Consider the following 25,555-nt stretch of genomic DNA (forward strand, 5'->3'; position numbering starts at 1 on the left):
GTGAACATATCATCAAAACCATGGTTTCTGTTTTAATCACACTAGCCACTGCTTCAACAGTTATGTTTAGGTTTTGTCTCACAGAGTTGATAACAATGTCTACATATAATGCCTCGCCCACAGTCACAGAGGTTTGCATCAGAAACCAATGATTGTGACCACTTAACCCATTAACCTGTGGACGACCAGTGGTCTATGAAGTTAATTTGGGAGATCTTGTTGTGCCTCAGTATCTGGGTTGACGGATGCATGAAGTGTTTTGGATAATTATAAGTCAATTCACTATTTATTGTTTAATAATAAAATTGAATGTCAGGGTCCATAGGTCCACAATTGTTTACATTTCAGAATGCAGTTTATTTTCCTACGATAACTTGTCTATATATGCTTAAGTCCTTTTCTCCTACTGTGTTAGGACATTTTGCTGAGCAATAACAACACTGTAAATGGCTTAGCCCTTGAATTAATTCACCTAGCGCATTTGTTTTTACATAGTAGTCTTTTTTTCTGCCTTTATTTATTACCAGAAACAAAGACTTTACTAAGGTCCAGTTCATTTATTTTGTTCTCATGGTAGCCCCGGGCAGTGTCTTACTTTACTAGAGATTACCTTCAAAAAAATGCAATCAGGAAAGCACAGCTGTGAGTCAACACTAACAGTATAAAGTGCAGAGTTGCCTGTGCTGTGCTAGTGATACTAGCTTGTCCTATTCGTTAGGGGTTGGGTCCAGCTTCAGAGTCATGACGCATCACTCTGTTGACACTAGACTCAAGGGCCAAACGATTGGGTTTCTACGAGAGCACACACCTATACGGGGCAGTCTGATTGGGCCTCTCCCGTGGCAGAGGATGCACTTGTAAAGAGTTAAGAAACAGTTCCCTGTTTACCTGTATTGGTCCCACACAGCGCTGGCGGCGTCTCTAGTTTCAGTAACCGAAGGATCTCTGCGCGAGTCAATGGAAGAGGAGACGGTATCAGGTACAGACTTGCCAGTTTTTGCCTGTCCTGTCGCAGATGGATATTTTGCATTGTCCTTGGATGTGTTATTGTGATCTGTTTTGATCTTTGAAAGGCTTAGGAATGGCTGTACGATCGCTGTCTAGGTGTGAGTATGATTCTTATTGTTGGAATTGTGGGATTTTTCAGTCTCAGGCTCTCTAGAAGCAGTGACAAATGGGAAAGTTGTGTAAGGCTGTTTTGTGAGGCTGTGTGGTTGTGTATTTGTACTGCTTGCTGTAGTGTCTACTGTAAACCTGCCCTGGTCATGTGAAAGGTGAGGTGTGTATGGGCTCCTAAGCAAAGTGTGTGGGGACATGCTGGCTAACTGACACTGTGAGGACAGCAGTGAGAGTCAGAGCCAACAGATATATGGGATATGTTAAAAGGACAGGTTCAGATAACCTTGATGCTTTTGGGCAAAGTTCAATATTAAAGCCTTTCCCAACGTTACTAAAGTTGCAACCCTTGAAATGTAACTGCCTCAGACCACTCATAGAATTTAAATACGTTATTAGGTACTTTTTTGCCCTTCCTTTGTGTACCTAAGATCTCAACTAAACACTGAAGGTAGGTGAGATTTGAATGGAGAAAACTGATCCAAAAGCAGCGTTACCTTTATTTTGATCTTATTCGTGTTGATACATTGAACAATGACCAACTAGCCGATTGATCTCTGTATATATATTTTTTGTTGTGAAACACACTACAGCTTCAGGCATTGCTGTGAAGATGCCCGTTTGAAACACTTGTAAACCTGCCAACACCTGTCCTTATTGGGGAACAGGGTTGACATTTACTCAGCCTTCTAGTTTGCCTGGCTGTCACACAACTAACTGATTTTAATTTCCTCTCCAATCACGTTAGAACTTATTTGAGTTGTTTAAAGCTGACTCATGCCATAGAGACCAGAGCAGTATATGGCCCTGATAGGGCCTTTTATCTCAGTGGGGGTGGTTTTGGCAGGGATTGGATGGAATTGGTCAGTGCCAGTAATCCATTTGCTTATTATCAAGAATAGACATTGTTACCCTGGACCTGTTGCTGATTTGATGCTGATCACCACATAACACCTGTGAACTTGTGGATATCTGAAGGGCTTGTTATAGAATATTCTGTACCTAACTTAGATTACCTCAGAGCTATAACTAGATTGCTCGCACCTGTTAAATCCTCTCCGACCTCCCAAAGAACATAGGGTGTATGGCCTAGGGGTTTATTTAGGAATGGACAGTTTTGAGGGATATATGTTTTATAATGCAGTAGCCTTTTTTATTTTAATTCCGTTAGACTAGACATGAAGAATAAACATTATCCCAGTATCTGACTTTTTTGGTAATCAGTCAAGCCAGTAGTGTTCCCTGTAGGCACCAGCTGATAGCCAGTCATGGTTCCCAGGGTAATGGGCCTAATTCGACCCTTTTATCAAAAAGTTGGCCTATGGCATTACTTTCCGCAAATTCCTGCCTGTAATTTCCCCTTGGGAGCTCTGTTTTATGTCATTACTTAGTTCAACCTCTAGATGGAGCTACAGTTTAATGCACTGTGGCTCTACAGAGTCCAACAGGTTTTTGGCATGGTGTCAAATCTGAAATGTACACACACTGAATCCTTGCTTATCAGAGTCCAATTCTGGATAATTCTCTGCAGTAAACAGCATTATAACTACAGTTTAAAACACAGATTTGAACTATATAGAAGTGTTATGTTCCGTGTGACCTTACTGTCTTCGTCACAGCTGTGTGTTTGCCGTTTAGGGTATTTGGAGTGTCAACAATACAGACAACTAGTCTGTAAATTATTTATTGAGCTTGACTATTTTTATTCACACGGTAACACTAGGCTGTGGATGTGGTTGGCTATCTGTCATGAACCAGGGTGCCATGTAAAATCACTTCTCTTAACTTAAATGATGGGAAACAGAGTGAACAAATAACAAACCTGTCCTGATTGTTGTGGTCATGCTGAAAGAAGAATCTTCACCCCAGTCTGAGGTCTTGTCTTCTGGATCAGGTTTTCTTCAAGGACCTCCTGAGTCAGTCAGGCCTAATCAAAATCTGGGTGTAATCAAAAGCTGAGCTTTTTGACCCTAATGCTCTCGGAGTCCTTCAGACAGCATGTCGTATGCCTTCTGCTCAGCAGTGGCTACCGACTAGCTGCTATACAGTAAAGGCCCTGATTGATGGAGTGCTGCAGATATAGATGTCCTTCTGGCAGCATCTCTCATCTCGTTTACAGTGCAGCGTGATTTTGGTTCATGTTAATTTCTTGTCTCTACAGGTGTTCTTGTTTAAAAAAATAAATAATTATGACTCAGGACATTTTGTTTTTGTGAGTGATTCGTTATGAGTGACTCGTTCATTTCATTCATTCATTTGACTGGCTGGCAATAAAGAGTCATACAGCAGGACCAATTCGTCGTCCTCTGGCTTGGTGCTCCAGAGATAGATCATGCTGCAGGGACGCAATAGAGAAAATTAAAGGTGTGAAATGATGGTTGAGAGGTTGGTGCAAGGATGAAAGCAATGTGGTATTATTCAATATTACAATGCACATAGGGCACAAATTGTTTGCGGGGCCTTTGTAAATGCTATGTGCCTATCACAGCTGTGCCAGTCACACCTCCCAAAGCTGTTCACATTGTTTTTATGGTTGCACATGCGACGTTTCTAATAAATCCCATGTAAGAAAAACATTTGCCACGCCATCAGAAATGTGTGTTTTTGAAAACACCCTTTTACAAGTTTCAGCCACTAATGACAGTTCCATTAATTACCCTTAGCTGAATTGGAATTCAACAAGAGGCTTTTACAAATATGAATCAACTTATTAATGTCCTCAGTTGCCAATAAGGTGTGATCTGAGCATTTGGACTCAGATGACAAGAATGATTTGACAAAGGTTACTATTGACTGAACTCTAGATCCTAGTCAATTAAAAGTCAATATTCCCATTACTAGTCTACAATGGATTTATAAGCTGTACATAGTTTAAGCTATAGGCCTAACTATACACAAATAGCCTCCGTGAACTCTGCATCGCTGGCTGGTCTGGTATTTCTCAAAATGATAAGATTCCATGTAAATGGAATGTGTTAGCAGACTCTGGGTTGTATCTTGCGGACTTTATGGGGTGCGGTGCTAGTTTAATTCAGTGGTGGAATAAAAAACATACCTCCCAGTACCATACACACCTACACTATCTGTTCCTCCAAAAGCGAAGACCCCTCTTCTCTCCTTTTCGAAACAGGCTCATTACATATTACCACATCATTCACTGCTACACCTGTTTTGTATAGAGTGACAGGAACACTGCCGCTCTACTTGTTACACAGGGATTTCTGACAGACATAGCCGCAGCGACTTAGCTTTATGTCACTGATGTCTTCCTTAAGTTAGTTTTATTTCTGTGCAGCTGTCCAAACTGAACTATCCACAATAACCCTGTATCAGTAACAGGCCTACCATTCTGCTGACCGTTGGCACTTCAGCACGCGCCTATATCCTCCCTTCACTGGGAGGGTGCACTACGTCATAGGTTATGTGGTTGACTCTGGGAGTGTAACGCGACACCTTGGTGACATCACTTCCTCTTTTTCTGCTACGGAGCTTTACCTTGACCCGTCTCACTTTCCACCACCTCTCATGTTGCCAACCTCTCCCCAGCAGCCCTGGGTTCAAACAAGATTTGAATTCTCTCAAATACTCTGTAGTCTGCCTGGAGCGCTAAATGGGTGGAGTTTACACTTACAACTATACTATTGGTCGCATTGGCAAGATTAATCAAGCTCAAAAAGATTGTGAATTAATTTTAAATAGATATTTGAACCCAGGTGTGCTATCCAAAGAGCATGGAGCTCTCAAACTGCCTTTTGCCTGGGTGCTTCTCTGCTGGGACCCCACTCTGAAACCTATCTGGGCTCAGCTACACTGGCCTGGCCTCCCTTCCAGCTCCGCTCCTACTCCCACCACAACCAATCTCTCTCACCCCCCTACCCTCCAACCCCCACCACCACCGTGAACTTTACCCCTAAAAAAAAATCTGCTGTGAGGAATGACAGGCATCTGTGTCTGCTGGTATGCTGCTGCCTTCTAACAGGCCTACCTTATTTATGAAGTCCGCTACAGAGACCTGGAGGAAGGGAATGGAGGAGGGACTTAGCCGACTGAGTGAGTAAGCGAGTGTGCGTGTGCGAGAAACTAAAACACAGCAAGCGACGAAAGGGAAGGGTGAGACTAGAAAGAAAAGGAGAGAGTGAGGGAGAGAACCACATGAGCCAAGGGAGTAGGAGAGTCTTGGGTTACAGGGGCGTTAAGGCGGTTAGATTTGCCGTAGAGGCAAAGGTCTCGCCTGGGATCCATTTGACCTCGGCTCGCCTGTATTTCTCCTCTCTGCCGTGGGCCCCAGGAGAGGAGAGGTAGGTGGGCCAAAAGGGACTGGAGTGTTTGGTAGCATGGGACAGAGTGCCAGTACTGCAGAGACATTGCCCCAGCAACACCAGCCTTCTCAACATAACACCGGTGAGTCCAGAGACAGGGGCCCAGCATAACCTGAGGACCTGGCTGGTTATACGTTTTTGTTTGGAAAGGAAGCTTGGTTTAGAAGTAGCCTACTCTGGAGAGACGTTTCTCTGTGTATTTCCGCGGAGGAGCAGATGACCAAACCGGATCTAAGGACGTGTCTTCTTAGTGGTGTAACTTTTAAAGAGTAGTTTGGAATGTTCTGATACAGTGTTTGCGATGAAGAGGAGACATGCCGCAGGTGTTTTTCAATTGGAAAAAGAGACATTGGTGAACATGAGTGGGAGGCAGAGGAGGGGGTAGGCACATACAGGTGTGAGGGAATGTATGCTGATGGAATGTGGTGATTGTGAAATACACCACGCTCAACAACCAACTGTTTAAACACCTCTTTCTCGATCTCCCACTCTTGTCCTTCCATTTTCTTACAATGGAACATGGGAACCTTTACTAAAAAAAAAACACTGGAGCTGGAAGTGCAAGGCACCAGCTGCCACCTCTTGTCTGTCGGCCTGTCTGTCAGTACATGTGTGTCTACAACCTGAAGCCCCAGTTGTTGCACTTTTTAATGCACATTAGACAACCACCGAAACCTGTTTATGTTGCTGTGAATGTCAGAGGGTGGAACACTTAACTGTTGGTTTTAGACAAGTTGACTCATTCTCTGCACTTGCCTGTGTCCTCTATCAGTGGGGTGGTGGTGCCAATCTTATATTAAGCTTGGATTGTGAGTTGTATTCAGAGAAATAACCCTATGGGGTTGGATGTAGATAATTTTTTATCTTCCACTCTCCTCCATCTCTATATCGGGGTAATGGCTCACTGTAGGTTGACTAATAGGTGTTGGGATAAAGTAGGAATTTGTTTTCTATGTGACAATGGACAATAATGCAATCCCTTTATTCCACTGAGTTTCTAATCCTGCTGTAATGGAGTTGGTTTATTTGCTGTGAAATGTAATCCACATGATGTGGTCTGGTCACTCATTGTTTGCTCTGTGATGGTGTTGTGCACTGCACTTTGAACTCTTCGAACAGCTCAACACATGGCATGCCTCGGTTTAGCCATTTCTGTTGGTGTCCCCTGGGTTGTTTCAGTGGAGTGGAGCAGGCATACTAGCAGCCCTCACAAACTCTAGAACGAGCTCCTTCGTCATACTATGTTCTTCACATACATTAAACCTGTGGCGCATGATGCTTCAGTATGGGATATACTGTAACTGTGTTTTCATGCTGTTGTCCCCTCCTGCTCCTGTAGCCACTGTGTGCATGGAATACTTGCCACCACAGTGGTTCACTCAGAGGAGTAGAATGTCATTCCTTTATGACGGAACTACTTCTCTTTGCTCTCCGTTATATGATGTGGACTCAATGCGTGCTGGGTCATTGGTGAGGGCCATATACTGTGTGGATCATTCGATGTTACTGCTGCTTGCGTAAGAGCAAACCTAGGATTATGCTACCCAAGTAGCTCTCAGGGCTTTCTCTGCTTCTCGGCTTGTCATGTTAACACGGTAATTGCAACGGGTGGATTTAAAAGCTGGGAAACAATGGGTGCATTCACGTTGAAAATATATTAGCGGATTTCTGTTCCAAAGATTTCGGCATGTGCTCTGTTATTCGACCATTCAAAATGAAGTTAGTATTCGAGTGCATGTGAGTATTCACAGAAATATAACATTGGACCAATTTAGAATTTTTACGTATGAGGGTACACCATGACATTTTAAATAGGTCTAAGCCTAAAATAGTCATTCAGCAATTATTTTAAAAATGTTTTTTAATCTTTGTTTATTACTCTAGTGAGGACTTTTCAGTAATTTTGGTACTCTCACACCCCCCTCCTTCACCACCTAGAACCCACTGGTGGTGTGGCGTTTGTCCATGCTACTGTCAATGTCAGGAACGACTGTGAGTCCAATGTGTTTCACAGAGGGAAGTTTCACGTTCGGCCCCCTCCACTGCTCCCTGGCCTCTTCGTTGCTGCAGTGCCATATCGTACTGGTCAGGATCCCTCAATTAAAACTGAAAACATGGAAAGAAATCCACCTGACGGCATAGCTGTGACTAGTTATGACTAAACCTTGTGCTTCTTAATATGAGTTCATTTAGGATGGCGAGTAGCTAAGGTAACAATTATGGCGAGTTGGCATTGGTGTTTAAAGTTTATTGGGCCTTGTACGTTCTGGTGACCATGATAACGGATGACTCATCAGTTGTTCCTATATAGAACTGTTTGTACCCATGTTGAAGTCCCAAGCTTTGTTTCTGCTACAATAAGCCTAGACTGGCCTTGAGAAGCACAGTACTACAGGGAGCTGCATTTCTGAGTGTGGATTGTTTCCAAACCATCACCATTTGGTTAGCAGTGTCTTGCATTCACTGAGAATGACAATAGTTTGCTTGAATTTTTTATTATTTCTAATTCCCATATCTCCAGGTGAAATACGTTATCATAAAAATAGGCTACCTGAACGCTTCTACCTTTTGCAAATGATTGTCCTGATCTCATTGGCACTGAAACCAGCCAGTTGAAACAACGCTTCGATAGGCCTGTGCAAGTTATATAGAGAACCTGAAGCAGACATGGAGGAAAGGAATGAATGCAGAAGGAACCTGCCCTCAACAACCAGCACTTATGATTTATAGCAGATATTTATTACATGTAATCAGGATATTAAAAAAAAACATTTTCTGCCTCAAACCATGTTTGAAATTTTTTAAACTATTTCCAACAAGAGTAATGTGACCTGGGATGCAAGGACGGCTACATACTGTTTCTGACCATGTCAGATATCAGATTGGATCTCATGTAATTTGATTTGTGCAAAGACCTCTAATCTAAAGGCTGGAGGCTCTGAACGGAAGAACTGAACTCTGACAGTTGAACACAGTTGGACTGTCTCTAGTGTGATTCCCTGAATAGCTTTTCTTTCTGCCTTTTTGTCTCTCCCTCACTGCCGCTCTTTTCTATGGAACAAAGGTGCCCTGGCGCCTGGCTGCCACAGGGATACAGCACTCCTAACTTCCCCTCTCCAGTCCTGGCCCTGTTTCTCACTGCTTGTTGTGTCTTGTGTCTAGCAACCTGTTTCTCTCTCTCCCTGTCTTTCATACCATTATTGATTTGTTTAGGAGATGCCTTTGCCCACAGTTAAATGTCACTAATCATAACATCTTGTTTTGATCCATTCATACTATTTAGTCTGTCACAACAACTCTTTGAGGACAGAGCTTTTCCTGAAGCCTCAATATCCTTTTTCTCTCTGTGAATGTGTCAAATTGCCCGTTGAGTGTATTTCATCTGTTGATTTCCCCTTCCCTCTCATGGCTCTTTCTCATGTCAGGGTTTGTTCAAAGTCAGAAATAGTGGATGTGTTGGAGATGGATGGTGTGTGTGGGGAGAAATGAGGACAAGGTTGCAAATGGTTCCCAATATACTTGATGCAGCCTTGAAATAAAAGGATAATGTCTCTAACACGTCTGGTTTTATTTAGGGCTCATAGTGCACTGATGTGAACTGTGTGTGTGTATATATAAGGAAGACGTCTGTAACACGTGTATGGTTTTATGTAGAGCTCAAAGTGCACTGATGTGAGCTGTATTTATAAGGAAGACGTCTGTAAAACGTGTATGGTTTTATATAGAGCTCGTAGTGCACTGATGTGAGCTGTATAAGGAAGACGTCTGTAAAACGTGTATGGTTTTATATAGAGCTCATACTATATAGAGCTCATGTATATAGGTTTTATATAGAGCTCATATTGCACTGATGTGAGCTGTATTTATAAGCTCATAGTATATAGAGCTCAATTATAAGGAAGACGTCTGTAAAACGTGTATGGTTTTATATAGAGCTCGTAGTGCACTGATGTGAGCTGTATAAGGAAGACGTCTGTAAAACGTGTATGGTTTTATATAGAGCTCATACTATATAGAGCTCATGTATATAGGTTTTATATAGAGCTCATATTGCACTGATGTGAGCTGTATTTATAAGCTCATAGTATATAGAGCTCAATTATAAGGAAGACGTCTGTAAAACGTGTATAGTTTTATATAGAGCTCATAGTGCTCTAACTAACGAACCTAACGTGGGGTCCTTATGCAATTCAAAGTTTGCTGGCTCCTTAGCCATTGCATTGATTCAGTCAGTCTACCGTTAGCCTGTCCAGGTCTGCACGCTTCTCTGGCTGGTTCCCCCTGTAGGTTTTAAGCACTGTGCTTGTGTGGTCGACTCATCACCTAAGAATGATCATTCACGCCCTGTTTTCCATTTTCTATTGCATGGTTTACAGAGGCATCATCTACTGAAGTCCAGTCATGAGTCATTGTCTCTCAGGGATTAGCCAAACTTTATTCTCACCAACGTGTTGCTTGTTTGTTTATCTTGCTGTCTTGAGTTTGTTGCTCTCTTTCATTTACTCAGTTCAACAGAAAGTCACAAGACCCGATCACCAATGCCTGTTGAATGCAGGCCAAGCAGCCAATCACGCAAGCGCCCTACCCCATAACAAAAGGCTATACGGTTATTATTTGTGGTCTTAGACTGTGTGACAGGCTTGTATTTGCATTGAAACCAGCCAGCTCACATTTTCCATTCTGTTGGTAAAAGCGTAAAACTTTTCTTAATTGAAGCAGCACCCCTAGATGTGTATATCAACTTAATATCCCAGATGGGACAACTCCAAAGGCAATAAGAGAGGAATTCATACTTGCTTTAAATGTAGCTAACTGTCTGTACTGGTGGCTAGCATGGCAGAGAGTGGAGCACCCACTGTGTCCTGCTCCGGCTTAATTCATAATGTATCCTTCATGGGTGATGCCAAAGTTTGGGTCCGGTCCCTAAAGATGTACTGCATTTAGTTGGCCTCTTGGCTTTTCTTTCTGCCCGTCCTTCCGTTTGTCTTTCATCTTGATACTCATCCTTCATCACTCTCTTCCTTCCTCTCCAGATGATGAGGTGGACTTGCAGAAGAGTACGACGGGGAGCGAGGAGGGGAACTCGTCAGGCGGAACCCCTCCCTCCAAACGAAAGGGCAAGTTTTCCAACTTTGGCAAGATCTTTAAGCCCTGGAAGTGGAGGAAGAAGAGAAGCAGTGAGAAGTTCCTTGAAACCTCAATAGGTACTGACCAGTGATGAATAAATGGTCTGTGATACGTTAACTAATCACGCCACCCATGTTACGGTAAAATTAAACATTTGTTTAATTTCAGTGTTGGAGAGAAAAATTTCTGTAAGGAGGCCTCGCCAGGAGCTGATAGACAGAGGAGTGCTGAAAGAGCTCCCAGAGAATGGTATGCAGACCAGATCTTAGTGATGTAGGCAGAGGATCTACAGAGATATCAGTAGTCTAGCTGCTATTAGTTACCGTGTGATGCTTCCATACAAAGTTGTTGCCTAGTTAATACAGGTTCTTCAACTAACCTTGTATTGGTGATACAATATTTTGTTGTCAATTTCTGTAAATGTCCTACGTGGTTCTACAAATACCAGGAAGAAATTTAGTCGGTCTAGATTCCTGGGCATCTTATAGAGTTAACACTGTCAGGAAAGTCCTGGAATTTGTAATGTGTTTCTAGGCATGCATTTTATTTTAAATGCATAGAAATGAGTGAAATTATTTCTGTTAATGGAATTTTTGTTATGCACTGTTTTATTTTAAATCAGTCACATGAAAATATTTTTACTAAAAATATTTTACTATGCTTATTGCAAGCAAAATAAGCTACAGAAATATCTTTGGTCCACACTTTTTCTTGATCAGAAAATAAGCAAACAATACTCTGAAATAATGGGAGAACTGGAGCATAATGAATATCTGGAGCAGAAACATAAAGTAAATAGTAAATAAACTAGTTACCTGGGATTTAAATGGTGGGATCAGGCTATCATTGAAACCATTTTGAAAAATTCTGAATGTATTAATAATATCTATCCCGTAAGGACACTAGTTGGTTAACATTAGACTATTTTGCGGCGGCGGCCCGATTAGCAAACCAAATTGTTTAACAAATGTTAGCGAGCCCAAGTATAGCTTACAGCTAAATAGCCAGAAAGATCACTGAATGATCTGGTAGGAAAAATTTATTAAACAGTGAAAGGTATTGAAAAATCCTGGCACCAGATTCTTTCTTGATGAAAATAGCAGATGAAACATGAAATAGTTCTCAATCATACACATTTAAAGTCTGTTAGCTTGTGCTGTGTTTCTCAAAATGTAATATCAAGGACACAAGACCTACTTTGACCCAAATGTTATCGCATTTCATTTATAAATCATTTCAATTCGGCATCCACGATATAGAACATTGCATCTCCCCTGGTGCTATTTCATCTACAGTTTTCAAAGCTAGCTAAGACAATTATTATATGGTTGTACATAGTTCGCTGGCCTTCTTCAGCTGTATGAAAAGATTGATAGTCTACCATAACCATTTTTGTAATAAATTTTTTTACAAACATGACAAACACATTTGTCATGTTACAATGTTTTACACCAAGGTCAGATAACCATCCTAAAGTACAGTCATTGAGGCTTGTGTTCCAGTCCCCATCATAACCTGCACAACCAGACCTTGATAAACAGACTGCGATATGTTTGAGCAGGGTTGGATCGAAAGCCGGCACAGTGAACACCCACTAGGTCTTCAAATTGGGGATTGGTAACAGGTTTCTATGCAGCTGGCCGACCAGTATTTTTTTGTTTGTGTGGTGGCAGTAGACTCAAAAACAGAAGATGGTACGCTACATTGAATCAGAGGGCAGCCTCCCATTGTCAACATCACATGTATGCTTACTGTGTTGTGTGTACATATGTCCCACCAATTATTGGCTAAATATTTATTCTGGTCTTTTCTATGCAATGCAGTGGTTTTGCAGGGTGTCACAGTATGATGCAAAACAAAGGTGTTTGCAAATGCTAGAGGCATTTCTATTTCCTTAAAAAACACAGATGTTGGTTGTGTTTGTAGAACCACCTGGCACTGGATAGAGTTGAAGAATCTATAGCCAGGTTTTCATTTAGCTACCCAGTAATCTTGTCTGGAAGCATCTCATAAATTCAAGTTTCTACAAAAAACATTGGTATAGTAGGGTAACATACAGAAAATGTTGATGTTGAGAAGATCTTGGCTGCTCTCAAATTCCTTATCTCTATATGTATCTCTGTGACACAGAAAGTAACAACACAAACCGCATGTCCCAAGTCCCAGTGGTGAAGAATGGCCACCCTGTACCCATGGATGTTGACCGTGTCTCAGAGTTAGGAGTCAGGATGTCCCGGGGGGAGCCGGGCCCCGGGCCCAACCGCACTTGGCTGCCCCAGGGAGACGACCCCCGGCAGGGTAGCGTGCCTTCAGATAACGCCCGGGGCCGGAGCAGGGTGGCCTCAGACGCCTCGCGCTCCAACCGAGCCCCACTGGATGTAGATTCACACGCCAGGCTGTCAGCTGTAGATGTGGACAAACGGAATAGAATACCCTCTGACCGGTCCGAGAATAGATGGTCACTACCTAGAGGACCTGCCCAAGAGGAAGGGAGGCATCGGAGAGAGGACAGGAGAGACGAGAGGAGAGATGGGAAGGATGACAGGAAAGAGGAAAGGAGAGACCCTCGTGATGAGAGGGAGGAGAGAGAAAGAAAGGATAGGGAGGAGAGAGACCGAGAAGGTGTAGAACGGAGAGATGAGAAGGATAACAGGGAAAGGAGAGACAAAAGAGATGACAGGCTAGGGAGAGACGAGAGGGAGAAGGACAGGGATGATCGAGAGAGGGAGAAGAAGGAGGAAAGGGAGAAGAGAGATGGAAAAGAGAAAAAGGATGACAGGAGAGATGAGAAGAGAGATGGAAAAGAGAAAAAGGATGACAGGAGAGATGAGAAGAGAGACGACCGAGAGAAAAGAGATGACAGGAGAGATGAGAAAAGAGATGACAGGAGAGATGAGAAGAGAGACGACCGAGAGAAAAGAGATGAGAAGAGAGATGACCGAGAGAGACGAGACGACCGGGAAAGAAAAGATGACCGGTACAAGAGAGTGGATCGTGAAAAGCCTGACGAACGGAGAGAGGGCGATCGCAGAGAGGATAGGGAAAAGAGGGGGGAGGAGATGGACAGGAGGAGTCCTCCTAAGGAGGTGAAACCTGAGACGTTGAGACCAATAGAAGAGGGTCGTCCGATCGTCAGACCCCACTCGGAGCTGGAGCTAAGGCCTAGTCTCCTGAAGGCCTCCTTAGAGGAGCGAACTAGCAGGGTCCGCCCTGCCTCTGAAGCCGACCGCAGCAGCACCCTGCCTAGGTACATGCCCTCGGAGAAGACTGGAGGAGGGGACGTCCGTGGACGGACAGGTAAGGAAGGGTCCTTTAGACTGCAACTTTTGGAGTTGGCACTTTTCAGTGGATGGAAAGGAAGCCATTCAAATTAAGAATTTGACTAGAATTGTTTGTTCATCTTTTAGAAAGCTGCTGTATTGTCTGACATGGATTTGCAGCTCACCTCAGTGTTCTATGTGGTGTAATTGGTGCTGTACAGTAAAGGTGCACTTGTTCTGGTTGGACTTTGAGCTCCAGGGACCACAGGCAATAGAAACGCTTACTAACCTCCACTTATAGTTTTACTTGTGTGTTTGTCTCGCCATTTTCTGTCCCTGTCTTTAGAGTCCACTGGTGTCCGCTTCGCCCCTGACCCTGACCCCTCCTCTCGAAAAGAGATGCCTCCCACTAAACAGGCTATGCTCCCTCCCAAGAGGAACCCCAACACCACTTCCACCACTGAGCCTGGTTGGAACCCCACACCACCCTCCTCCTCATCTTCATCTACCTCCTCCACCTCCTCAGCTATCGCGGTGGCCAAGCCACCCAGGACTGTCTCCTTGGTCATCAGTGATGATCCTCTTCCAACTGCTGCGCTGCCCAGCCCCGTCCCTGCTCCCCGGGCCAGCTCCATACCCCTCTCCTCCTCCACCGGGGAGTCAGAGAATGCGCCGCCCGTACCACCCCATGCCAAGCAGCCACCCGCACCCCCACCCAAACCTTCCAATCGCAACAGCAATCCTGCCCTGCTTGGTAAGTTTACTCCCACTACTCTGTCTTCTGCCTTTTCACTCTACAATACTGTTTCTGAATGTACTTCTGTATGTAGTGGGTGTGTGGTTTGTTCATATATTGTGCGTGAGTTATGATTGGGTTATCTTTTGTAGATCTCCTCTATATGTAAAGTGGTACCAATATGTTTAAACTTTCTCAAGTACATTTGCTGTTTCAACTGAACATGTCCTCATGCAGCATAGTGGTTACTCACCATACATACTTAAGTGTTTTGTTCTATACAACTTGGTTTGCAGTTTCAGTGTAAACTAAGCAGGTCTTCCAATAGGGCAGGCAAGGGCTTGCATTTCTGCAAGCACGAAACTCACACACACTCAACGCTGCGCTGCCACTGACATGCCGGGAGCAATTCAGCAGCATACAGGGGTCTGATTGGCTGCCCTTGGTTTGTAGCCCATCCCAACAGTCTGTATACTAACAGTTGTTGTGACACAATTAGAACATTCCAACGCCATTCTAAAGGCGGGGTCCTCATGTACGTGTTGCTGTTATTCTGTGTCCCGCAAAGTATTCATAGATGCCACTATTGACATCTGAGATTATTCAGAGTTCTGTACATCAGTAAGGATAGTATTTCAATTCCCTTCCTCCAGAGAACCACACTCTTAGAAAGAATGTATTTTCAGGAGACTTACATATTTTGTTTCTTTGAAATATATGAATATAAAAATTTACCTTTCTTTCCCAAAATGACAATATAGACAGATGTTCTAAAAACATATACAGTTAGCAACCAATCTTTCTCATTCTTACATGCTTTCTTATAGATGAAATTTACGTCCTAGAGGGTAAATTATTGGGAAAGCTCCAAATTCCATGTGCGTGCATCCCGAGTTAGTTGGCTGCTAGACTTTGAGGCAGAAGAACAAGCAGAATCTAGCGTTGTAGTGCGGCTTAAGCCCGTGCTGGAATGTGAACTAACTAACTAACTGAAGCTGTCTAGCTTTAGAAAACCCTGAGTAAGTCTAGCTTTAATCATAGTCTACCCATCTGGATGAAGCAGACACATGCAGACACGGGTGCACACCTGATAGTTCACTTCTGCAACTTCAGCAAGTCTTAAAGCCCCATAGTAAGCAGTTCATTTCCCTCCTTGTCTCCTTGCTCACCCAAAAGGTGTGGTCATTCGTATGTTATAGTGTATAGAGATATGCCTGCTGTTCATTAAACCATACAATATTTGTTGCATGCGTGGACACTGTATATTCTCTCTTTCTCTGGAAGTGTGCAAGGGTGGGTTTATGGACACAGTGTAGTGCATTATATGAATTGTCTGTGGACAGACAATCATGTATTTGACTGGCAGACATGTATCCAAAGTCTATCCTTATGTTAGATATTAGATGCTGTAAGCTGTTTATTGGGTTAGTCATTCTTTGTGGTAACAATCTGGATAGCTGGACCATGGCGTCAAATGATTCCGTGTCCCGTGTTTTTAGTCAGCCTTTGGAAAGCCATTACCTCTGACCTCACTCATCTCTGGCAGCGTCCACATTGAACAGGGCCTCAAGGGTCCGCCGCCCCCCCCCTCAGTACTGGACCAGCTGGAAAAGGCAAGGGGAGATGGGCCTGTACCTCTCCCTGCCCAACTACCTGCACCACAGACGGGCTGACCAAGCCACCTCAGGTACCCTGCCCGTGTGGGGCGGCACCCCCCGAGCCGCCACGCCACATGGACGCTGTCCCTCCGCGGCGTTGGCTTAGAACACAGCTTGTGTTATGGCCCACCGCCAAGTCCAGTGCCCGACTGGAGTCCCCTCGGCCCATGGCACTATAACCACTGAATGACTTGTCCATGCCGTCTAACGTGTGTCCATGCCACGCCCGTCCGCATTCATTGATTGTCCCCCACTACTTCATTCATTGCATGTTGGATTGAGTTTTGACTGAACTAACTGGACTATGCTGGCAAGAAAATTGTGCATGGCAGTGACGCTGTCAGCCAGTCAGTGATCCCCAGCTTGTTTATTGTGTCTTGAGCAAAGATCAAGAAAGACTGCTGAGATGTGTGGAATGACTAATACAATGTTCAAGAATCAAGCTCTAAAATTGCACTGAATGATTTACGTCTTGAAACCATTCGATGAGTGCCATGCTTCTCAAAATGTCCTATCCATCCACAGGTTAAAGTGACCTTTTTAACCAATTTGCTTGTGTGAACGCGACACTATTTTTGTTTCAGATTGAGCAGCCATACTGTTCCTCAGTGTCTTCATGTCTGTCATTTTAAAGGAGCAGTGCTCATTCTGTCCTGTACTTTCTTCCGTAGCGGAGCTCTCTCAGGCTGGAGCCAACGTGGTTCTTGCCACCACCAAGCCCTCACCACCTACTCCGCCCAAGAGGATGACGCCTGTCACCAAACGCCTTTCTGACGACCCTTCCCTTGGTCCGGAGACCTCTGGCTCCTCTGGTCCTGCCTCCGCCTCTGTCCCGACACCAGTCCCCGTTCCTACTATCACTGTGCTTGGTTCCCCAGATGACACTAGGGAGCCTGTGGAGGCAGTAGAATTCCAACATCCCGTCACTGACCCCTTTCCTGCTCCAGCGCCCTCTCCCAACTCCCACCACATACCGCCCCCTGACCCCACCTCTGCCCCCCTCCCCGTGCCCCAGAACGACCCCCCTAGCCCCACCACAGAGCCGCCAAGCCACCCCCCGGCCTCAGTCCAAGCCGTCCCGCTCCATATCCAGATCCAGCGGGCCCTGTACTCGCCCAACCCGGCCAAGGCTAACCCCGACGGGTCCCAGAGAGCCCACTCGCTGCTGTTTGAGTCCCCTCCTAAGTTCCTTACGGAAATTGGAGGTCGACATTCCCTACCCGTTACCATCGAACCTCTGAGACTGTAAGTCCACTGTCAGTTATACTACATACTGTACATTCATACATACATATATACATACATACTGTACATACATACATACTGTACATACATACATACATACTGTAAATACAGTCTCCTCCAGAGCTATTGGCACCCTGGCTAAATATAGACCAAAGAAACTGTGAAAAAAGGTAATTGTTGTTGATTTGCTTGATCTTACTCTGTCATATTAGTTGAACCTTTAATGGAGTGGGATCAGCTGAGTTGTCTCCTGTTTGTGGTTGAGGGAACACAGGAAGGGATTTGTTTTGGTCTCGTCAGACCATAGAACCGGGTTTCTTCTGACAACCCTTCCAAATAACTTGTAAGCATTGATGTGGCGTATATTTGCCGTTTTGAACACTTGGTGTCCCCAATATGTAAACCACTTCTGAAAGTCTCCTGTGAGCCTTGGGGGGAGAAAGGCACTTGATCCAACCTTACTCACTGTGCGTTGGGGCATAATGTCTTTTTCCAGGCAGGTTCATCACAGCTTTATTTGGTCTTTCACTCGTTTTTTTCCATTTATGTTCTCTAGCCTTTCCCATGTTGATGGCTGACTAGGGGAGTTTAGCCTGTGTGTCACCTCATACTTATTCCTCAATAAAGTCAAACGTGGAGAGATCCCAAACCCTCTGATGAAAAATCATACTCAGTTTTGGCTCACACACGTTTTTGAATAAAATAATTTGTTGATGTTTTTTTTCTTTGAACTATTTTCACTCAGTGTTTAGATTCATATGGTTTGAGTGTGTTACAAAGCTCATATACAACAATTACTTTAACAGCCCTTTTTTTATTCATATTTAATGGTGTTAATGGTTCTGGGGGACACTGTAAATGCTATGCTGTGTATGTATAGCAAACCACCACAATAGGGAAAAAAAAGTCCAGTCATTACAATAGAAATAAGTGGGGTGTATTATACTTCTAGCTGAGATACTATTAATTCCCATATCACCACACCATTCAACAGTCTGACTCAGTGGTTCATGTGTCTCCTTTCACACTCACTGACTCTTTCACACATTCCAGCCCTGAGGACGATGACTTTGACATGGAGGAGGAGTTGAAAAAGCTTCACCGTCGGATGCCCCCCCCCCAGGCCCCAAGGCAGCTTGAGTTGGAACCCAGGAGCAGGAGGGGTCTGGCGGTGGACCCCCGGGTTAGCGTGATCCCTGAGGGCCGGGGACCAGGGGATAGCAGCGAGGAGGAGGAGGATGAGGAGACAGATTCTGACGGACCCATTAACTACAGAGATGACGATGAAGACAATGATGAAGGTCCACCAAGTAAGTAGACCTTAAGCCCATGTTGGTCAGTTCACGTTGGCAGAATGTTGATGTCAGTCTCAGAAGTTGGACTGAAACAAAGTGTAGTAATTTAAAACAGTCACAAGCTCAAAATTTAGCTGTAGTGAAGTCCAGGATGGTGGACTTTGAACGACGATTCTCATTACCTGCATTTCTGTGTTATTTTAAAAACTCAAATGCTATTTAGTTAGCGTCGAAAACCAATAAAACCGTGATGGACGCAATTCATTAATATAACTCAGTCAAACACATTGCCAGGTTAAACTCTGTATCTGTCTTTACCAGGTGCCTTGGCCAGCCGTGTGGCGAGGAAGGACACCCTGGCCCTGAAGCTGGAAAGACAGCAGGAGAAAGTGGAGAAGGAGGGAGGAGAGGGACAGGACGGAGTCGGCTGGCAGAACAGGGAGCAGTGGGAGGAGCTCAAGAACAAGATCGGCACCACGCTTAACAGGTAAAGTACACTTGAATTACATTTTTGCATTTCCACACTCACCTCTGGCTTCAGAGTCAAAGTAGGTTGGTGTGTGCTTGTGGAGATGCATCGGGAAAAACAGAATTCCTCAAGTGTCCTTATAACAATAGTGAACCAATAGAAACTTCCCTAATTAGGAAATGAATTCCTGTCCTCATTTTTAGAAAGGCTGTTTAGGCTTAGGGATTCGGGGTTTTCGGGGTAGAATTAGTTCCTGTGTTCCTGTGTTCCTGTGTTAGTGTGCCACCTATTGTGAACATGTGCCCTGTTTTCTCTAACCAGGCGGTTGAGTCAGAGACCCACAGCAGAAGAGTTGGAACAGAGAAACATCCTTCCGGGTAAACATACTCTCTTTCCCTATAGGTTATGTTCTACATGTATCTGTCCTATTTCAGTCTGACCTATACATGCCCCCTTGTGGTCAGTCATTGCTCTTCCATACCATCAATGCTTTGGCTTGCTTTATAGATATTCTTCAAAGTTGCACTGCAACCAAAATGCTTGTGCCAATTCTAAGATTTTTCAATGATATTATCTAAAAAGTATTTTTACTCAGTTATCCAAAAAGCTTATCCTTAATCTCCTTCAAAAGCACACCCTGATAGCTTTGTCCTTAGACAGCCCTGTAAACGGACTACATGTTGTGCAGACTGTTGTGGCTAAGACAAAGCAGTTCCTTGTCCAAGAGAGCGAAGCAACTGTGATTAAAACGGCTCCTGTTACTTCTGCCCTGTATTGACACCAGAAGAAGCTCAGGGCCCAGATTGTTGGTCTAGGATAATATTCATTATGATCTTGAAGGAGCAACGGATTCTGGATGAGCACTCATTCTGAGATGCTTTGTAAATATGCGCCCATTTCCAGGTTACCTGTCTCTGTGTGACTAGCAGCGGTGTTTCAGTTCTGATTCTCATGGAATGTCTTCTCTTACTCCAGCCAGGAACGAAGCCGATATCCGGGCCGAGAGGAGTGAGATCAAACGCAGACTCACCAGAAAGGTTAGCCTGACACAAAAAAACATGCACGCCTACCTTAGACTGATCAGGTATTTGTAAAAGTACATGAAAAATAAAAAACTATTATTGTTATTTTGGGGTTAGAGAAGAAATACTAATCTAGATTTGAGAGTATGAATAAATTATAAGAAACCTGTGCATTTTCGAAGAACTGCTCTTTGCATCATAGAGGTCATTGCCCAGCCCTGCCTTTAAATGTCCTTGCTTAGCATCTGTCTTTTTCCCATGTAGCTGTCCCAGAGGCCCACCATAGCAGAGCTTCAGGCCAGAAAGATCCTGCGTTTCCATGAGTATGTAGAGTGTACAACGACTCAAGACTATGACCGCCGTGCAGACAAACCCTGGACCAAGCTCACTCCCTCTGACAAGGTGACAATTTATCCCCCCGTTAAACAAGTTGCTCAAACTGCTTACGGGTTAGGGATAACCGCTTACGGGTTAGGGTTAACCGCTTACGGGTTAGGGTTAACCGCTTACGGGTTAGGGTTAACCGTTTACGGGTTAGGGTTAACCGCTTACGGGTTAGGGTTAACCGTTTACGGGTTAGGGTTAACCGTTTACGGGTTAGGGTTAACCGCTTACGGGTTAGGGTTAACCGCTTACGGGTTAGGGTTAACCGTTTATGGGTTAGGATTACATTTGGTAAAATAGTACACGGTCCAGTTGTATTGCGTAGTAGTGTTTCATAGTCGTTGCAGTGTGCCGTATACTTTTAAACATTGACATTTTATTAGTTGGTTTTCTTAGGCTTAAGCCTCTTTTCTGACGAGAGACCCTTTACCATCTCAGCAGGGTTTTGAATTCCAGATGTATCCTGTGTCAAACTAAAATCCCAAGAATGCAATGTAACTGCTGGTTAATGGCTGTGCTAAGCTGTTTGTGTGGTTTTACCTGGTCTGGTGAAGCTGGACAAATAGAACTTTTTATGATTTTTGTGTTAATGTCCTTTTGTTGCTGGTTCATATTTATCATTTGCTAGTTTTGAGATGCCAGAATATGAGGCAGGAACTGGCTTATGCAATATTAAATATGTCTGGAGAGAAGAGCTGGCATTGGTTTTATCATGTTTATTTTAATATAAAAGTATTTGTTTGATCTGTCTACTGTACTGTGTTAGACTAGACCTGCTGTATAATTTTGCTGCCAGCACAGTGCCTCACATAACATCTGTCTCATTCAATCTTCCCTGTTAATTCACTTGTAGGCTGCCATCCGTAAGGAACTGAACGAGTTCAAGAGCTCTGAGATGGAGGTGCATGAGGAGAGCCGGATCTATACCAGGCATGTCTCTTACACAATATCACTAGATTACATTCTCTCTTGTTCAACGGCAAACCGTGGCCAAAAAGCTTTTTCTTCAGGTTATCTAACCATAACACCACCGGAGTGTGCTGAATGTCAATGGCACTGGGATTGGAACTGGTGCTGTAGTGAGATTACATGACAGTAGAGCTCTTGGGCCCCTCTCATCCGTGAAGTGTTTGTTGTTGAAAACTGAAAATATATTTGCAGAGCAACTGTTCACACCTACTGTATAATATTTCAGTGGATCTTTGATGTTATGGGGATATGTTGCATCCAATAGGGCCCCTGGAAATAGTTTTTCATTGGTCATCTTTATTAAGAATTCTTATTTTACCCACCATTGCACTGACTGACTATCTTACGTCCTTACTTCTCAGGTTCCATCGGCCTTAGATGTCCTCCCTGGCCCGCCTGCGGAAGAAGCACTTAGGTTTTGGGGGCTGTATGGCGCGGGATTGGAATACGGAGCACATAGACTCATCCTGTTCTTTCCCCTAAAACACATTGCTGCACCTGAAACCATGAACTAGTTGTATGGTCTATTTATGGATGAGGCTCCTTGGCCCATCCAGTCACTGTTGAATCCATTGACTTGAGGTTAGGCCAACTGGCCAACCCACACACTGCTGTAACCATACACTAGAGGAGATGCCCTGGTACTAATGTAATCCAGCACTGGAACCCATGAGACTACTGGTACTAATGTAATCCAGCTCTGGAACCCATGAGACTACTGGTACTAATGTAATCCAGCTCTGGAACCCATGAGACTACTGGTACTAATGTAATCCGGCTCTGGAACCCATGAGACTACTGGTAATATTGTAATCCAGCTCTGGAACCCATGAGACTACTGGTACTAATGTAATCCAGCTCTGGAACCCATGAGACTACTGGTACTAATGTAATCCGGCTCTGGAACCCATGAGACTACTGGTAATATTGTAATCCAGCTCTGGAACCCATGAGACTACTGGTAATATTGTAATCCAGCTCTGGAACCCATGAGACTACTGGTACTAATGTAATCCAGCTCTGGAACCCATGAGACTACTGGTAATATTGTAATCCAGCTCTGGAACCCATGAGACTACTGGTACTAATGTAATCCAGCTCTGGAACCCATGAGACTACTGGTAATATTGTAATCCAGCTCTGGAACCCATGAGACTACTGGTACTAATGTAATCCAGCTCTGGCCTGTCTGAAAAAGACAGGAGGATGGGCATAGGCTGATTTCAGCAGCTATTTTCAGCAGCCATTTTGTAGGTTTCCCCATGCCAACAATTTGAGTAGGGGATATCCTGGTCATCATCGCTGTACTTCTTTGGATGCATTCCTATTCGGAGGACTTATACAGAAAGGATGGACGAGGGACAGACAATGTTTTGGTGTTCATCACAGGCTCTCCTCTCACTCAGTTGCTCTCAGGCAAGATTGTTTCCAAGAGGCCTTTACTGTACCTGCTTTTTAGTTCAACATTTAACCCTGTTGTTATTTCAGATCTGGAAATAAATGCATAAATATTCACTGTTGATGGTTATTAATCTGATTTAAGTAATGGTGGTACTAAATATGATACAGATGTTTGCGAGACTACAGAACTTCGTTAGACTGCATGACACTGGTAAGTCCCTCCAGCGTGGTTATGCACATGTGTGTCTACTCAAGTGCTGATGGGAGGATGCCAGGTGTTAAACGGAACAGGAAGGTGGAAATGTGAAATTGCTAAAGCTTGCTGACCTACCTTTTAACAGTTTTAGTTATTCAACGAAAATACATTTGTTGGTATTAAACTCAAATGTAGCCTCTACTAGTCAGCTATCTAACTATGTTTTATAGATGTTCATCTTATTCATCCAATCTCCCCATGCATGATGTGCATTTTTACTGTATTTTGTTGATTATTTAAGATATTTTCCGACAGCCCATAATACACGATGACTACTTGGATGTTCAGCATTGTATTAAGGCACCTTATTGTTAAATGAGAGGTAACAATAAAGTGTACAATGAAATGTTTGAAAGGTAATAATTTAACAAGACAACCTAATGCTTATATACACTAATAATTAAATGTTGGTGCTGAAAGACTGCGGTAGAAACATGGAAATGTTTGTTTTATAATGGTACTGTGTACGTAGGCCAGTGGTAGGCCTCAGCTGTATAGAGACGTATCCTGTAGATTGATTTAATTGACATTGTCTTCCGGTGTTAAATGTTTTAAATGTAATTAAGTATTACAACAGTGCTATTTTTTAAGCAGTACACTCTAATAATGTTACAGAAATTGTCACAGAGGGCTCCCTTATTTTTACAGATGTATAGTTTTTCTTTTTTTTTTTTTTTTTTTTTAAGAGATCTATAAAATAACGTGCAAACCTGCTGTATAAATGGTCAACTCACACTCAAATTAAAATGGTTTATAATAAAGAATGTTGTGAACTTGTCGTTGTCACAATCTCGTGTCTTTTAAAATATACACCAGTCGAGGGCAGTATTACACAAACATTTGTATGGCGGCATCCAATTGAATTTTTTGTTGTTGTCATTTTCAGAGTGCAAATTGCATAGTGATGTGTATCTTAGGACCCTAGAAGTTAAGATGTAATTTAAAGATGCAGTCTGGGACTTTTTTTAAATCTCCAATGTTTGGCTGAATATTTACTATGTCTATATATGCCTACTCTGTAACTAGAATCACATTGATATGCCAGTAATTCATACAATTCAAAGTGAGTGGTGACATGGGGTGGATAATGGCATATAAAGGACTAACAATTCACTTCTAATGCGCAACAGTCACAATCTGTTTTTATCTGTAAAAACAGAGCGGTGTGTTAATGATATGCATTTGTTTGTCCACCTAATAATAAATCCCGATTCTTAACAGAACTCATGCACTTTTGGAAGATGACAACACAACAACGTTAATTATCAAACTTCAAACCGGAACATCCTGGATTTGTGCAGTTACATTGAAATCATAGAAATCATTTAAATCCTGACAGAGAATATTTGGATGTTTTAGGTTAACTAGTCTTGAAATTACAAATATTTAATACATGCCAATGACAAGTGTACCCTGTTATGCTTAACTCTCTAGCAATAGAGTATTCTTGTTTTCTTCTACTGTTGGGATAATGGCAGGCCATGTCTTCGATCAGTCATAGTGTTCAGTCATACTGCTCATCAGTCTCAAGTTAAATTGGGTCCTGTTTGCACCTCTCTTCACAACCTTTGAAATGCTAATTATCGTACCACATAATAAATATGCATTCATTATGCCGGCTCATTGTCATTTTAGTTTTTGGAAGCCAATTAGCTTCAGCATATTGTTATTCAGTGTGTTGTTCGAGAAAGTTAATTTATATCTACTAGTCATTCTTACTGTTGCTTTTCATCTTTGCTAATGTAGTCTTTCATTAAGACCTCATATAATCAATGTTAGACAATGATGTAGTTCCCCCACAACAGCCAACAGTGGATCCTCTATTTATTTATTGGAGAGGAAAAACAAAAGGATCTGGAGAAGATCATGTTATTCACATTGTTTAGGCAGTCCGTCTAATCTTGTGTTTCCTGGATACACAACCCTTTTGGAATGCTTGGTCTCTGGCAGCATTTGAAATAGGCAATCTACTGTCAATTATCCTGAGTTAATGTCTGGTGTCCTCCAGGGCTTGGTTCAACTCCCTTGGCTCTTTTATATCCTTACATGGTCTCCTGTTATGCCCACCCCTCACCCAAATGGCTACCTATTTCTGCTTGACTAGCTACAATCTCTGATGAATAGAAAATTCATAGGAAATATAGTCATTGACAAGGTTAGAAATAAAGATTTTTAATCGAAATAATTGTGTCCTTCAAACGTTGCTTTTGTCAAAGAATCCTCCATTTGCTGCAATTACAGCTTTGCAGACCTTTGGCATTCTAGTTGTCAGTTTGTTGAGGAAATTTGAAGAGATTT

At 43.2% G+C, this 25,555-nt stretch overlaps 1 protein-coding gene across 1 annotated transcript; it reads left to right on the plus strand.

Moving 5' to 3' along the window:
- Positions 1-5,056: 5,056 nt before the first annotated feature.
- Positions 5,057-24,035, plus strand: phactr4a (phosphatase and actin regulator 4a). Its single transcript, XM_029122767.2, has 15 exons — positions 5,057-5,166; positions 10,469-10,639; positions 10,731-10,811; positions 12,693-13,130; positions 13,368-13,859; positions 14,169-14,576; positions 16,105-16,245; positions 16,888-17,461; positions 18,515-18,771; positions 19,078-19,243; positions 19,547-19,602; positions 20,201-20,262; positions 20,512-20,649; positions 21,485-21,561; positions 21,963-24,035. Exons 1-15 carry the CDS (start codon positions 5,076-5,078, stop codon positions 21,976-21,978), a joined length of 3,168 nt encoding a protein of 1,055 aa, XP_028978600.2. The 5' UTR covers positions 5,057-5,075; the 3' UTR covers positions 21,979-24,035.
- Positions 24,036-25,555: the final 1,520 nt, after the last annotated feature.

Source organism: Esox lucius, chromosome 10, assembly GCF_011004845.1.
Source record: "Esox lucius isolate fEsoLuc1 chromosome 10, fEsoLuc1.pri, whole genome shotgun sequence".
Lineage (NCBI taxonomy): Eukaryota > Metazoa > Chordata > Actinopteri > Esociformes > Esocidae > Esox > Esox lucius.

What these genes read in the sequence shown, in the direction of transcription:
- phactr4a (XM_029122767.2), top strand. Translation starts at nt 5,076, where the DNA reads ATGCTGCTGCCTTCTAACAGGCCTACCTTATTTATGAAGTCCGCTACA. An exon ending in AGAGGAAAGGAGAGACCCTC is followed by an intron (nt 13,131 to 13,367) that starts GTGATGAGAGGG and finishes GAGATGGAAAAG; the next exon opens with AGAAAAAGGATGACAGGAGA. An exon ending in CAATGATGAAGGTCCACCAA is followed by an intron (nt 18,772 to 19,077) that starts GTAAGTAGACCT and finishes TGTCTTTACCAG; the next exon opens with GTGCCTTGGCCAGCCGTGTG.